At 62.7% G+C, this 15,475-nt stretch overlaps 1 protein-coding gene across 4 annotated transcripts in view; it reads left to right on the top strand.

Moving 5' to 3' along the window:
• Positions 1-14,995, top strand: part of LOC142021595 (ankyrin repeat and fibronectin type-III domain-containing protein 1-like) — a 395,272-nt gene extending 380,277 nt beyond the window's left edge. For all 4 annotated transcript variants that reach the window (XM_075010621.1, XM_075010622.1, XM_075010624.1 and 1 more), the window contains 10 exons: positions 1,981-2,113; positions 3,053-3,172; positions 3,447-3,662; positions 5,544-5,710; positions 6,085-6,235; positions 7,011-7,179; positions 8,046-8,212; positions 11,009-11,219; positions 12,388-13,040; positions 14,367-14,995. In XM_075010621.1, coding sequence (XP_074866722.1) covers positions 1,981-2,113; positions 3,053-3,172; positions 3,447-3,662; positions 5,544-5,710; positions 6,085-6,235; positions 7,011-7,179; positions 8,046-8,212; positions 11,009-11,219; positions 12,388-13,040; positions 14,367-14,654 — 2,275 coding nt within the window. In that variant the 3' untranslated portion in view covers positions 14,655-14,995. The remainder of the gene's footprint in view (positions 1-1,980; positions 2,114-3,052; positions 3,173-3,446; positions 3,663-5,543; positions 5,711-6,084; positions 6,236-7,010; positions 7,180-8,045; positions 8,213-11,008; positions 11,220-12,387; positions 13,041-14,366) is intronic.
• Positions 14,996-15,475: the final 480 nt, after the last annotated feature.

The following is a 15,475-nucleotide window of genomic DNA, read 5'->3' as shown; positions in this document are numbered from 1 at the left end:
CCTGTGGGAGGCGCTGTGTGCTCCGGGTGGCGCTGAGGGCTGCCCGGGGAGGCGCTGTGTGCTCCGGGTGGCGCTGAGGGGATGCCTGTGGGAGGCGCTGGGGGATGCCTGGGGAGGCGCTGGGGGATGCCTGTGGGAGGCGCTGTGTGCTCCGGGTGGCGCTGAGGGGATGCCTGTGGGAGGCGCTGGGGGATGCCTGGGGAGGCGCTGGGGGATGCCTGTGGGAGGCGCTGTGTGCTCCGGGTGGTGCTGAGGGCTGCCCGGGGAGGCGCTGTGTGCTCCGGGTGGCGCTGGGGGATGCCCGGGGAGGCGCTGTGTGCTCCGGGTGGTGCTGAGGGCTGCCCGGGGAGGCGCTGTGTGCTCCGGGTGGCGCTGAGGGCTGCCCGGGGAGGCGCTGTGTGCTCCGGGTGGCGCTGGGGGATGCCTGTGGGAGGCGCTGTGTGCTCCGGGTGGCGCTGGGGGATGCCCGGGGAGGCGCTGTGTGCTCCGGGTGGCGCTGGGGGATGCCTGTGGGAGACGCTGAGGGCTGCCTGGGGAGGCGCTGTGTGCTCCGGGTGGCGCTGGGGGCTGCCCTGGGGTGGCGCTGTGTGCTCCGGGTGGCGCTGGGGGATGCCTGTGGGAGGCGTGACACATTTCGTATGGTGCTGAGAGCTGCCTGTAGAAGCCGTAGCAGGCTTTGGATGGTGCTGAGAGCTGCCCGGGGAGGCGCTGTGTGCTCCGGGTGGCGCTGGGGGCTGCCCGGGGAGGCGCTGGGGGCTGCCCGGGGAGGTGTGACACATTTCGTATGGTGCTGAGAGCTGCCTGTAGAAGCCGCAGCAGGCTTTGGATGGTGCTGAGAGCTGCCTGGGGAGGCGCTGTGTGCTCTGGGTGGCGCTGAGGGCTGCCCGGGGAGGCGCTGTGTGCTCCGGGTGGCGCTGCGTGCTCCGGGTGGCGCTGAGGGCTGCCCGGGGAGGCGCTGTGTGCTCCGGGTTGCGCTGGGGGATGCCCGGGGAGGCGCTGGGGGATGCCTGTGGGAGGCGCTGCGTGCTCCGGGTGGCGCTGGGGGCTGCCCGGGGAGGCGCTGTGTGCTCTGGTGGTGCTGAGGGCTGCCCGGGGAGGCGCTGTGTGCTCCGGGTGGCGCTGGGGGCTGCCCGGGGAGGCGCTGGGGGCTGCCCGGGGAGGTGTGACACATTTCGTATGGTGCTGAGAGCTGCCTGTAGAAGCCGCAGCAGGCTTTGGATGGTGCTGAGAGCTGCCTGGGGAGGCGCTGTGTGCTCTGGGTGGCGCTGAGGGCTGCCCGGGGAGGCGCTGTGTGCTCCGGGTGGCGCTGCGTGCTCCGGGTGGTGCTGAGGGCTGCCCGGGGAGGCGCTGTGTGCTCCGGGTGGCGCTGAGGGCTGCCCGGGGAGGCGCTGTGTGCTCCGGGTGGCGCTGAGGGCTGCCCGGGAAGGCGCTGTGTGCTCCGGGTGGCGCTGGGGGCTGCCCGGGGAGGCGCTGGGGGCTGCCCGGGGAGGTGTGACACATTTCGTATGGTGCTGAGAGCTGCCTGTAGAAGCCGCAGCAGGCTTTGGATGGTGCTGAGAGCTGCCTGGGGAGGCGCTGTGTGCTCCGGGAGGCGCTGTGTGCTCCGGGTGGCGCTGGGGGCTGCCCGGGGAGGCGCTGTGTGCTCCGGGTGGAGCTGGGGGCTGCCTGGGGAGGCGCTGTGTGCTCCGGGTGGTGCTGAGGGCTGCCCGGGGAGGCGCTGGGGGCTGCCCGGGGAGGTGTGACACATTTCGTATGGTGCTGAGAGCTGCCTGGGGAGACTAGCCCCTGCCTCACCCCTTCCGTCTGTGGCCGGGCCTTGGCCAGAGGCCTGGTGACTCCGTTGGCCCCAGTGCCGCTGGTGGTTCCCTGTGGCAGGGGGACGTGGCGCTCTCAGGGCTGCTGAGAAGGGCCGTCTGGGCACTCTCCTAGCCCAGAGCGCTCAGGGGCTGTCTCCCAGAACCCACCTCCTCTCTCCCCCAGGGGCCTGTATCTCACCTCCCTCTTCTACAAGGATGACAACATCCTGGTGACGCACGAGGACCAGATCCCTGTGGTGGAGATCGATGACACCTACTCCTGCCTCCTCATGCAGGACTTCCTCTGGTTCACCAAGGTAGCGCGTGCAGCCGCCGTGCCCTGTGGGCCACAGCCATGGTGCCGCGAGGGCTCCAGGCAGGGCAACGTCGAGCCACGGGCTTTGCTGCAGGGTCCTTGTAACCAGCTCAAGGACAGACTCAGATTCCCCCTGTGCAGTGCCTGTAGCAGCCTTGTTCCCTTCCTGCTGCTCTCTCGCCCGGCGCTGACCGGATCTGCCTTTGTCCTGGGCTGAGCACGCACGCCAGGCCGGGGGCGCCATCAGTGGGTGAGACTGGTGGCTGCTGCTGCTGCTTCTGTACACTGAGCATCCAGCCCACAGCACGTCTGGCAACTTCCTCATGTGGCCTGTGGGCGTTTCTCTGGGGCACTGCCTACAGGGGCTCTGCACAGCCTGGCTATGGGCCACGCCGTGTGCTCACGGCAGCAACTCAGGGCACAGCTCCCGCTAGTGCCGAGCTCCATGGGCAGCCAGCAGCCCCAGCTAGGGCACACGCCATTTCCAGGGCTGCCGCTAGTTCCGCTTCCTGTACTGCTGGAGAATCTGCCTGGGTGATGCTTCTCCCCTGCCTGAGTGCGGGCACCCCGCCTGCAGCCTGGCCTTTAAGGGAGACGAAATAGCACATCCACGTGCCGTGGGCCGCGTACCCTTCTCCGCAGGGCTAGGCTGCCTCTCTAATAACATGTGGACTTACATCTGTCTCACAGGGCTGGAAGGGACCTGGAGAGGCCATGGAATGCAGTCCCCTGCTCATGGCAGAGCCACGCACCAGCCCTGACAGATTCCCTTTTAATCTGTTTGCCCCAGACCTGTAAACAGCCCCCGCAGGGACTGAACTCAGAGCCCCGGGTTTAGCAAGCCAGTGCTCAAGCCACTGAGCTGTCCCTGCCCCGTGCAGGGGTCTGCTGGGCGAGGGGGTGGGGGCGTGCTGGTGATGGCTTTGCTCCTCTCCGGAAGGTCTCCTGCATGTGGGATGAGATCCTGTGGCTGCGTCAGTGCCTCACTGTCTCCCAGTCGTCCTGCTCCTGCGTCCTGCAGACACGCTTCCAGATGCTGCTAGCCATCTCCCAGATGCAGGTGAGCGGAGGGGCGGGGATGACAGCCCAGCTGCAGGGGGTCTCAGTGAGCCGGGCTCTCTGCACCCTGCAGCCCTGGCCGGTCAGCGGCGGGTGTGAAGAGGTGCCATCCTCAGCTCGCCTCTGGCCCAGGGCGGCCTGTCGACTCCAGCCCCCTCCCCAGACACAGAAAAGGCTCCTCTCAGGGTGGGGAGTGGCTGGCTTCCAGCAGAGCCAGATCCATCCCTGCTGCCCTGTGACAAGCCTTCTGACTGTCTGTCCGTCTGTCTGTGAAGGGACTGCTAGGAATCCAGGACCTGGGACAGGTCTTCTTTGAGCCCATCAAAGACAAGCAGGGCAACATCTTGTTGGTGACGCTGAAGGAGGTGAAAACCAGCCAGACCTTTGAGAGTGTCCGGTGGGTCCCCATCTCCAAGCTGCAGTCCAGCCGCAAGTCCGTCTCCTCTCCAGAAGAGCCCACCTCTCTGGACATGCTGCTGATGACGCTGCAGGTGCCTGTTCTCAAGCCCACGGAGGGCTTGGGCGGGGGTGAGGGCGAAAAAGGCCAGGAGCCAGTCTGGGCCCTGCTTCCCCTGAGCAGTCAGTGGCAAGGCCCTCAGGTGCTCTCATTGGCAAATGAAGTGTGATGTGGATAAATGTAAAGTCATGCACATTGGAAAAAATAACCTGCGCTGTCCACACAGTGCAGTGGGGGCTAATTTAGCTACAACTCATCAGGAGAGAGATCTTGGAGTCGTCATGGATAGTTCTCTGAACACATCCACGCAGCGTGCAGCAGCAGTCTGAAAAGCCAACAGGGTGTTAGAAAAAATGGGATAGGGAATAAGTCGGAGAATATGTTATTGCCCTTACATAAATGCACAGCTGACCACATCTTAAATACTGCGTACACATGTGGTCTCCTCACCTCAAAACAGACATCTCACCATTAGAAAAGGTTCAGAAAAGGGCAACTAAAATGACTAGGGGTTTGGAACGGGTCCCCTAGGAAGAGAGATTAAAGAGACTAGGACACTTCAGCGTAGAAAAGGGGAGACTGAAGGGGGATGTGAAAGAGGAATATAGAATTATGAGTGGTGTGGAGAAAGTGAACAAGGAAAAATTATTTACTGGTTCCCATCACATCAGAACTAGAACAGCAACGAAGGGTCCTGTGGCACCTTATAGACTAACAGGAAAGTTCTGAGCATGAGCTTTCGTGAGCACAGACTCACTTCATCAGATGCTTCATCAGTGAGTCTGTGCTCACGAAAGCTCATGCTCAAAACTTTCCTGTTAGTCTATAAGGTGCCACAGGACCCTTCATTGCTGTTACAGATCCAGACTAACACGGCTACCCCTCCGATATCAGAACTAGAGGACAGCAAATGAAATGAATGGGCAGCAGGTTTAACACACATAAAAGAAAGTTCTTCTTCACACAGCGCACAGTCAAGCTGTGGAACTCCTCGCCAGAGAGGCTGTGACGGCCAGGGCTAGAACAGGATAAATTCGTGGAGGTTAGGTCCCTTAGTGGCTGTTAACCAGGATGGCTAAGGAACAGTGTCCCTGCCCTCTGTTCGTCAGGAGCTGGAGAGGAATGACAGGAGAGAGCTCGCCTGACCGATAACTGTTCGGTCCACTCCCTCTGGGGCACCTGGCATTGGCCACTGTCGCCAGACTGGACACTGGAACAGCTCTTCCCTTCCCGACCCGCTCCATGCCCCCAGATCTCCAGGACCTTTGGTCTGACCCAGTGTGGCCATTCTTATGTGCTTATCTAGGTCTCCCGGTACTCAGTTAGCTCGTTTGCATCCTGTTGCGCCTTTTGCTGCTTCCCTGTGCCATTTCTTTCCCCAGCCTGTCAGCAAACCCCGACAAAGACGCTCCCCATCCCTGAGGGCCTGGCCTTCCCTCTGGCTCCTTCCCTGTGGTCGCGCTCCTTCCCGTTCCCTTCAGCCCTGTGTCTGTCGGCACAAGCTCTCCAGGGGCCCTAGAAGTGGGGTGCTTGCAGCAGCTCCCCCAAAGCCTCGGTAAATGCCAGCGAGGTTTGGTTCCACGGCTCTCAAGTCGGGGGATTGCAGCGGGGGCCAGCAGTCAGGCAGCAGTTCTCTCGTGTGGGGCCAGTCCTTCCGGCTCAGCTGTTGTTAGTGGGGGGCTGCCCTGGCCGCAGGCAGGACGTGCCGATGAAACGACCAAGGAGCTCAGTGGGAGGTCCAGGCTGCGTCGGGTCAGACGACTCCTCTGGGGCAGGGAGCCCAAGGGGAGACTTCCTCAGAGCAGCCCCCGATGGCCCCACCCCTGCCATTGTCCCTCTGGCACTGGTGTGGAGAGCCAGAGAGGGCGAGGCTGCCACAGGCAATGCTTTACCTTGGCCTCTTCTCCCCGCTCAGGACAAGCTGGCTTACCACCAGCGAAGCAGCCAAGCGCTCGCCCCTGGCCTCTACCTGGGCTACCTGAAGCTCTGCAGTGCAGTGGATCAGATCCGCGTGCTGGTGCCTGAACGCTTACCCAACATCCTTTGCCATGTGAAAGTACGGCCCAATCCCAACGTCTCCAGGTGGGCAGGCAGTGCACCCGAGTGACAGCCAGGATCAGACCCTGCAAGCCCAGCTCTGCTGCTGGCCTCGTCCCCACAATCATCCCAGCCATCCTGAGCTTCTCGCTCTGCTCCAACCCAACCAGCAGCCACTCCGCAAGCTGTCACTGGCCCACGGCCCAGCGCTAGTTCCTGTAGCCGAGGGTCAAAGCAGGGCCCAGGGCTCTCACCCGTTGCTTTTCCACCAGCAGGGCAGCTGTTACGAGAGCTGCTGCATCCCCACGCAGCAGGGCAAAGCCCAGCCTGCCTCTCAGGGATGAACGCCAGGGCCCCTCATATGTGCCACGGGCTGATGGCAGCGGATGGTGAGTCTGTGGTTGTTTCTCCTTCTCCAGGGAGGAGTGGGAGTGGCTGCAGAACCTGGCCAACTTGGAGGAGCCGAGTCCCACTGAGCCTGAGCCTGAGACGTCCCAGGCTCCCTTGTATCAGGAGCTACGAGGGGCCATTAAGGAGCTGGTGAACCTGGTGAACATCCCCCTGCACGAGGTAGGGGTGGTGCCGCAGGGCTGGGAGGAGCGGCTGGAGTTGCAGGCTGGGCTGCCACCTCAGCCTCTGGTGGTGGGACCGGCCCCTTGGCTGGTTCAAGTGTCGATTCTGTTCCTTCAGCCCCGGTGGGGCTCCCTGCCTCTGACACTGCCCCGCCTCCGAAAGGCCCTAGTGGCTAACACAGACTCACGTGTTCGGCTTGGCCAAAGCACCCAGCTCTGCCTGAGGTGCCTCGCTGCAGTGACAGGAGCCAACGTCTGGCGGGAGCCCACCTCACTGGGCCCCTGAGAACCAGTCCCTGCCTCCCACTTAGTCTCCACCTCGGCCCCTGACTCGGCAGCGTTCATAGGCTGCTGAGCACCTTCACGCTCAGCACTGGGTGCACATGCAAATACCTGGCTGGGCCGGGCTGGGTCAAGGGAGGGAGGGAAGTCGGGGAGTCGTGCTGCGGAGGGAAGTCGGGGAGTCGTGCACTCTCTCCATCTCCGGCGTTGCCCTAGGGAAGCTGACTTGTGTCAGCAGCAGGGCAGTGGGTCTAAGCCATGCCAGAACAAAGGGGGCTTGGGGTGGAAATAGGCAGAACACCACAGTGGCGCCCAGCATGCATGAGGGATGTTACTGATCTCCCCATCCCTGGGGAGCTTTGTCACGTGGGAAGCAGTGACGCTTGGCACCAGAACCCAACATCAGCCAGACCTCGGGGCTTCCTGCCTTGGATGCCGAGGGCCAGCAACTGCTGCGCTGATGGGACGTCGTCTCTGCTTGAACTCCGCAGGCTAAGGACTTCCGCCTGTACAGTCAGGAGGTGCTGGACTTCGGGGGGCAGGTTTCCTTTCTCCTGCTGCTTCCTCCATCCGACGACGTCTGCACTGCCCCCGGGCAGAATACTCCCTACACCCCATGCTCTGGCTTCCTCACCCTGCCGCTCCAGATATTTGAGCTAGGTGAGAAGGGCAGCGAAGGCAGCCTGCCCGGCCCTGCCTCGGACTGTGCTTTGCATGGTACAGCCCTGGAGCACTGCCCCTTGCACTTTTCCTGCCTTCCCTCTCCACCAGACCCCTCCCAAGCTTTGGGTCCTGTGTGCTTCCTGCGCACTAGTGCCCTAGCGGAGCCAGGGGAGAGAGAGCAGCTAGCAGTGCAGGTGCCCTTGGTGAGAGGAGTGTGACCCAGTCCCCAGGGAGAGATGGGTCTCTTCTTCCAGGCGCTGGTGGTCTGCCTTGTGCTCTCCTGTGTGGTGGAAGGGGAAGGTCTTCTGCTGGCCCCGACTGGGCTGTGGTCTCTTCGGGAACCAGGAGCTCCAGGGAGGCGAGGACCTGGGCCGGCTGCTGTAGATATGAGGCCCACTTTTGCGCCCCGGCTTGCGGAGGAGGCAGCTGAAGTGGCTCTGTTTGTGGGGTCGGCACAGGGCTCACGAGACGGGCTGCTGGGGTGTTATTGCGCGAGCTGCCAGGGCTGCCAGCCACACGCGCTTGCTGGCCCCCCGCACTCCAGAGAGCATCCCACTCCCCCGGCGCACAGGTGCTGTGTGGAGGGCCGGCCGCGGTGTCACTTCTCTGAGCAAGCCTGAGATCCAGGCTTGGCCCTGGGGCTGGCTCTGCGGCTCGAGGGCTGGTGCAGAGCCAGTTGGGATAGCAAAAGCTGACCCTTTGTCCATACTCCTTGGGCGCTGCTGTTCCCCCGGGCGAACAGCCGTGGTGTGTGTGCAGCCCTGCCCTGGGGATCCTGGCTGCACCTCTGCTGGGGCCGCTCTGTTCATGCGGCGTCCACGGTGCCCCTCCCTCACCAGAGCCTCTCCCCTCCCTTTCTCCAGTTCACTTCTTCACCTACGACCGCGAGTTCATCAGCCAGTACTGCCAGGTGTCTGCGCTGCTGGAGCTGGAGTCTCTGCTCTCCCAGCAGAGCCTCCGGGAGGCCTTCTCCGACGCTGAGCTCGCCACGGCTAAGCAGAGGCACCAGCAGGTGCAGGACTACATCCAGGTGGGTGGCAGTGAGGGGGCTGACTCAGGGCTGGGCTGCCCGGCCACCACTCTGTGCAGGCTGTCCAGCGGCTCCCCGTCTGGCGTCAGAGTGCCCGCTGTGGTAGGTCTGATCCACGGCTCACAGGCTCGGAGACTCCAAGGCCTTCAGGCCTCCAACCCCCTTTGGAATCAGTGGGTGTTAGGGATCCCGCAGGCCATGGCCATCTCCACGGTGGTTATTAGCTCTGCTGTCCTGTGTTAAGTAGGAGGAGCATATTTCTCAAAGGGGAAATGGGACACTGTGTGGAGCTGGCCCCAGTTCCCAACACCCCCAGGGCTGGCCCCAGCCACTTGCCCAAGGTGACTTCCCACACTGTCACAGGTCACTGGAACCCGACCGGCCCCCCACTGCACACTGTCCTGGTCACTGGAACCCAGCCAGCCCCCCACTGCACACTGTCCTGGTCACTGGAACCCAACCGGCTCCCCCACTGCACACTGTCCTGGTCACTGGAACCCAGCCAGCCCCCCACTCCACACTGTCCTGGTCACTGGAACCCGGCTGGCCCCCCACCGCACACTGTCCTGGTCAGTGGAACCCGACCGGCCCCCCCACTCCACACTGTCCTGGTAACTGGAACCCAGCCAACCCCCCACTCCACACTGTCCTGGTCACTGGAACCCGACCAGCCCCCAACTCCACACTGTCACAGGTCACTGGAACCCGGCTGACCCCCCACTGCACACTGTCCTGGTCACTGGAACCCAACCGGCCCCCCCACTCCACACTGTCCTGGTCACTGGAACCTGGCCAACCCCCCACTGCACACTGTCCTGGTCAGTGGAACCCAACCAGCCCCCCAACTCCACACTGTCACAGGTCACTGGAACCCGGCTGACCCCCCAGTGCACACTGTCCTGGTCACTGGAACCCAACCGGCCCCCCCACTGCACACTGTCCTGGTCACTGGAACCTGGCCAGCCCCCTACTCCACACTGTCCTGGTCACTGGAACCCGACCAGCCTCCCAACTCCACACTGTCACAGGTCACTGGAACCTGACCGGCCCCCCACTGCACACTGTCACAGGTCACTGGAACCCAGCTGGCCCCCCACTGCACACTGTCCTGGTCACTGGAACCTGGCCAGCCCCCTACGCCATGCTGTCCTGGTCACTGGAACCTGACCGGCCCCCACTGCACATTGTCACAGGTCACTGGAACCCGGCCGGCCCCTCACTGCACACTGTCCTGGTTACTGGAACCCGACTGGCCCCCCCACTCCACACTGTCCTGGTCACTGGAACCCAATCAGCCCCCCGACTCTACACTGTCAGAGGTCACTGGAACCCGGCCGGCCTCCCAACTCCACATTGTCACAGGTCACTTTAACCTGACCGGCCCCCCACTGCACACTGTCACAGGTCACTGGAACCCGGCCGGCCCCTCACTGCACACTGTCCTGGTCACTGGAACCTGACCGGCCCCCCACTGCACACTGTCGCAGGTCACTGGAACGCAGCTGGCCCCGACTAGAGGCTGTCCCTTTTGCTGGCTTGAATTCTGCCAGCCCCCCAGCCCCTTTACATCCCACTGGACCCCTTCCAGCCCAACCTCCTCCTGCCAAGGGCAGGCCACTCGCTTGCCCCCGTGAGTGCCACTGCACCAGGGCCCCTTCTTAACAAGCAGGTGTTGGCTGCGGCCAGCGTGATGGGCCAGTGGCACCAGTGGGAGGAAGGAACACGTGCCCATTTTTGCAAAAAGTAAGAAACAAATCTGGAAGCAAGGACAGGGCTTGACCAGGGGCTTTTCTGACCAAACTGGACGTACCATCTCCCTGGCCTGGAGGACCCTTTACAGTACATCTCACAGCCTGCAGTGATGGCCACAGGCGAGAGGCAGCAGTAGGTTCTCTGCCAAGCCACCCCTGCTCTGCTGCCGCGCTCCCCTTACCATGCTCACGGTAAGCCCAGCTCCCCTCCTGCTCTCCGAGCGTAAGCACCTGCGCTCTGGGACCGGCTCTTTATGTGCCCACTATGTATCCAAGGGGGCGCCGTGTCAGTCGGTATCCTCGAAAACCACCGGCAGTCCTGTGGCACCTTACTGACGAACAGATTGACTGGAGCAGAAGTTCGTAGGCTGTGTGCACCTGGCGAATCAGATTGTTCCCCACAAACGCTGGTGCTCCAGCAAATCTGGTGGTCTCTAAGGTGCCACAGGACTTCTCGTTGCATGTGCATCCTGCTTACAGCCTTTGCCTCCAGAGTTCCTGTCCCCAGAGCGAGGCGTTCTTGCGCAGGGCGTGGGCTCTTTAAGGCACTAGGCAATCATGACAGTGCATTGCAGGGCTTAGGGCTCCATGCTGGGAGCTAAGAGAGCTGCTGGTTGCAGGGCACCAGCTCTACACGGTGCTGCAGTTTCTCCACTAGCCAGGGGAGAGGAAGTATGGCCCAGTGATCAGGGTGTTACGGGAGCTCTGGGTTCAGTTCTCTGCTCTGCCACATGTCCTGTGTGACCACAGAGATGGGCCGTACCTCTGGTCTGTGCCTCAGATCCACTCCCTCCACTGGGGAGGACAGCCCTGTCCTACGCTGCGAGGATGGGTACGCTAAGGGTTCCCCGGTGCTCAGTGTCTGAGATGCGTTGCTAGCGTCTCGCTTTCTGACCCGCCGAGGAAAAGCTGTGCAGATTACTAGGTGCTGTTACGCCCTCGGCGCTGTGATCGCTCTCCCAGCCCCTGGATGCCCTGGCCAGGGGTGTGCTGGGAGGGCAGGACCTGTGGCTTAGTAAAGGTTCTTCATCTCTCACCCTGGCAGCAAATGGATGAGATCTGGCGTGAGATGCGGTGGATGATGGACGCCTTGCAGCACGCCCGGTACAAGCAGCCAGCCTGTGGCATTTCTCTCACCTGGTTCCTCAGTGACTCCAGCAGTGCGACGAAGGAGAAAACCCAGTCCACATCCTCCCATCTGGACTACCTCCCCTCGCCCACCCCCTCCCCAGAAACCAGCCGCAAGCTCAACTCCGGTAAGGGCCTGGTGCCTCCTGCAGCCCCCGCTCAAGCCGTGTATGACACACCAGGGGCGTGTTGCAGCTGCGTCATGGCTGCTGGGCATGACGTCTGCCTGGGGGTGCTCAGGGGCCAAGGGGCTGGCGGTCTCGGACTCAGCTGAGGGCAGGAGGGTTTGGTACCCAGCCCCCTCTGATGCTTGTCTGAGGTTACGAATAGAAGACAGACTTGCGGCAAAGGCCACATGCTGCATTACCCTGTAGCAGCCATGGTGGGCTTCCCACAAGGCTCACTCGTGGCTCAGTGCTCCCTTGGGCTAGGCGCACACACACAAAAGACAGGCTTGGCCCCACGCAGTGGAATGCCTGAGTGCCGGTTCGGGAGCTTTGGTACCCGGTTGGCTCAGCACACAGGTGCCTCTAAGTCGCAGCCCTGCAGATGCCCCCTGGGATCTGGAAAATTAATCTAGGTGCACTCCGCCTCCAGTACCACAGCTGTGGAAAAGCTGCAGGGAGTGGCCTGGAGATTTTCATCGCAGTGGCTGCCTGGAATCAGCACAGCCAGCAGCTGTGTTACTGAGCCAAGGGGCAGACGGGAATGCGGCTGCCCTGCTGGCTTGGTGTGTTTCTCAGGCTCAGCGTAGCAGGCTCCGGAAAGCAGAAGGTGGCAGACCAGGGCGAAGCCAGGGTGACAGTTCCCTTGTGCCAGGTGCCCCAGGTCACATAGGCCCTGCTCGTCTGTGGCACAGGGAAGGAGTCAGGGTCGGGCTGAGAGCTCAGGCATGGCGGGTTCGTGGCCTGGGGGTCTGTAGCTAAAGTCAAGGAGGATGGGGAGAGAGGTGTTCGATCAGGCAGCAGCGTTTCCTGCAGCTCTCGCACTGGGTGAAAAGCCCCATGGCAAATGTCACAGTCTGGTTTTCAGACCCCTCTTTAGTGGCTCAGCTTTTAATTCTGGCCACAGGCTTGTGGCAGTAAGTGCTGGAAATTGGAAGCCCAGAGGCTTCTGACTTGGCGATGTGCTCACTTGTGACCCTGGGAGCGAGGCGCCAGCCAGCTCCCCCGAGGTGGATGTAGACGTGCAGCTGTCCCAGCCCGCAGCAGGGGGTGATGGGGTGTGATGTCTCCCCGGCCTGGGGCACTGCCCAAGAGAAGTGGTGACTTTCCTCTGCCGTTTTGCTCCCAGCAGATTCCCACGGGGTCTCGGATGAGGAGGGCTCCTCGGAGGTATTCCTGGCTACGGACAGTGACTATGACTCCAGCAGGGCCCAGAGCCCCCGTGAGCTGGACCTGGTTTACTCCTCAGGGCCTGAGTGCTGTGGCAAGAAAATGGCCCGAGGCCTGAGGGACAGTGCCCCTGACGTCCTGCAGAGCCACGAACTCAAAGCCCCTCCATTGCTCCCAGAGGAGCCCCGGCTGCTCCCCGAGCTGTATGACAGTGACTTCGTCCTCCCCAGCCGGCAGATCGAGCTGCTCCGCATCACAGAGAAGCGTCAGGCCTACTGTGTCCGCACCAGCAGCTTGGAGTTCCCCAAACCCCTCTGCCAGGGGGCCAGGAAGTCCTGTCCTGGCTCTGTCGACAGCTCCCCCACAGAGAGCCGGCTGGCAGGTCCGTGCAGCTTGCTCCGGCTGGGGACTGGCTCAGCCACCAGCCCTGAGCACAGCCAGGCTCTGGGGAGCACAGAGCCTGTCTTCCGGACACGCTCAGCCGAGTGGACTCGCACTTTCCAGGAGCCACCGGAGCCAGGATGCTTAGCGAGCTGGGGGAAGAAGTCCAGCTCAGTCACCTTACGGGTCTGTCCTCAGTACGAAACCGGACTGTCCAAAGAGACCAGCGTCAAGGTATCACTGTGCCCGGGGCAGCTGGAGAGTCTGCGCCTCAGCAGCAGCCAAGCCCAGCTGTGGCAATGCGCGTCGGGCATGGGGTGCCTTGCCCCACGGCCTGAGCGTACTGGCTTCGCTCCTTCCAATTCCGGGCTGTTGCTGCCACTCCACAGTGCAGCCAGACCACCCGCATCCCAGCAGGCCTAGGCGCCAGGAGCGAGCAGCCCTGTGTCAGCAGCAGCTCCCCCTTGCTGCGCTGGGGGCTGAAAAGATGCGAGGGACGGTGGGGGCGTTGGAGAGGAAGGGCCTGGGGGATGGGCCTGGCTGTGCCCCACGGGGGCAGCCTCGCCAGAGCTGGGCTTGAGGGAGGTGCTGGTGGGTGCAGAAGCCCTGAGCACTTGGAGCTCATGTTCTCGAGGCACGCGCCTTGCCGCCCTCCCCAACACCTCACCCGCTGGAGTCCACATCCCCTTGGGAGTCATTGCTCTCCAGTGTTGGTACCATGCAGCACGTTGTCCTGGATCTCCATCCCTCCCAGTGCATCCTGAGCCCCCATCCCTCACCGGGATCCCATGGCCCTCCCCTGCTGCCGCCTTCCTGCTCCTCATCCCGGGTCACTGCCACAGAGTCCTCAAGTCCAGCTGCCTGCCCCAAGCAGGTGCAGTCCCAGCTGTCGCTCTAGCAGGGGTGTTACAAGCAGAGAATGCGCCTCTCTGGGTTCATTTTCCCTTTTGAAAGTTCCCGTCGCTTCCTGCGCAAGCCGAGCCTGCCCCTGGGGCCGGGCCAGCAGCCTGGGGCGGCTTGTGGGGTGCAGAGGCAGGACATACCTGCTCCAAAGCGTGTGCTGCTGCCCCAAAGAGGCCAGGGCAAAACACAGGGCTGGGCCCTCACTGGCTGGGTGGCAGCACTGTAAATGCCGCTGGCTGAGACGGCTGTGCCTTGGTGGTGCTGTGCGTCGCTCCCAGGAGTGTGCCGAGGGAACGGGGGGGTGGCAGTAGCTGCCTGCCTTCTCCCCCCGCCGCTGCTCTTGCCTCCATGCCTGCAGGCTGCATCAGAGCTAGCACAGGCCCATCAGCTCGAGGGCCTGGCACCGCCGGCTCCCAGTGCAGCCCCAGGCCCAGGTCGCGAGGAGGTGGGTCGCTTGTCAGTGGTTCGCACTTCGGAGGGCAGTGCCCATCAGACTGGCCCAAGCAGGGGGAGGGACGGGACATGTGCAGGGTTGGCACTCGGCCTTACGGCCTTCCCCTTGCAAGGGATCGATCTGCCCAGGCGGCGTTGGTTGATGCCTACAGGCCTGGGCCACCTCTGTTCTCTCCCTCCCCGCTGACCCCCGTCTTTCTGCAGCTGGTCGTCACCCCCCAGACGTCGGCAGCAGAGGTGGTGAAGCTGGCGGTGCTGGAGATGAGTGAGCTTTCCCGGAGCACGCCGGGCAAGGCCGGCGCCTTCTGCTACGGCGAGGACCAGCTGCATCACTTTGGACTAGTGTTCGTGTCTGACGACAGCGAGCAGTGGCTGCCCAACGACTTCCTGCCCCTCTCCCTGCACAGCGCCTGGCCCCAGGGCCAGTTCTACATCCGAATCAAAGAGACATCCCCGCTCTTGTTCCACTACGGGCCAGCCACCACGGTATGAGAGCAGGGGAGCGGACAGGCTACGCCAGAGGAACCTCAGCTTCCATTGAGCAAACAGCTCGTCTCCAATGCTTCCTTCCCACTCCGACGCCCCCTCGTCTTGTCCGACCGCCCAGGCCGGGATCCGGTCCCGCTGGCTGGGCACTGCTTGGGGTGGGGCTTTTAACCAGCGACACGGGAGACTAGGTGTGTCCGACTGCAAGCGAAGGGGGTGGAGCACAGGAGCCCTCACAGCCTTGGGCGGAGCAGGAGCTGGAATGAATCGTTTCAAAGTCAGTGTTTGGGGGGTGGGGGAGAGAGCAACTGGGGAAGAAAGCACAAGGCGGCAGCAGCAGCAGCCAAGCGTGCGCCGGGGGTTTCTTGGCGGCGTGGGGAGCACGTGTGGGGGGAAGGGGTGGCCGTGAGGGTCGTTTTGTCAACTGTCCTCGTTTCTGTATCTGGCGAAACACGTTATTACGGAGCCTCGTCCTTGGAGCAAAAGGAATTTTCCCCTCTAAAAAGAACAGTGCAAGAAACACTGGAGCTGCGGGAGAGCCGGACGTCCTTTGACTTGTTTTAAAGGCAAAAGGAGCCCCCTCCCCAGCACACGCTCCGCGCAGACGCACACTCGCACTGTCGTCACTCCAGCATTTCCCACCGCGCATCCGGCACGGCTGTTGGGTTGTCGTTCTTGCGGTTGCCGTTTTGTGCTGGTGACTGTGATTGGCCTCTTGTGTGTCCAGTAGCATGGTGTTCTGTTCGCGACTGGGTGTCTGTTAGCTGAGGCTGTTTTTCTGAACTCCCGTGGTCCTTAGTAAAGATGGCTGTGTTGCTGAGAGTCTA

Source organism: Carettochelys insculpta, chromosome 16, assembly GCF_033958435.1.
Source record: "Carettochelys insculpta isolate YL-2023 chromosome 16, ASM3395843v1, whole genome shotgun sequence".
NCBI lineage: Eukaryota > Metazoa > Chordata > Testudines > Carettochelyidae > Carettochelys > Carettochelys insculpta.
Note: the sequence above shows the minus strand (reverse complement) of the source record. Positions and strands in the feature narration are given on the sequence as shown.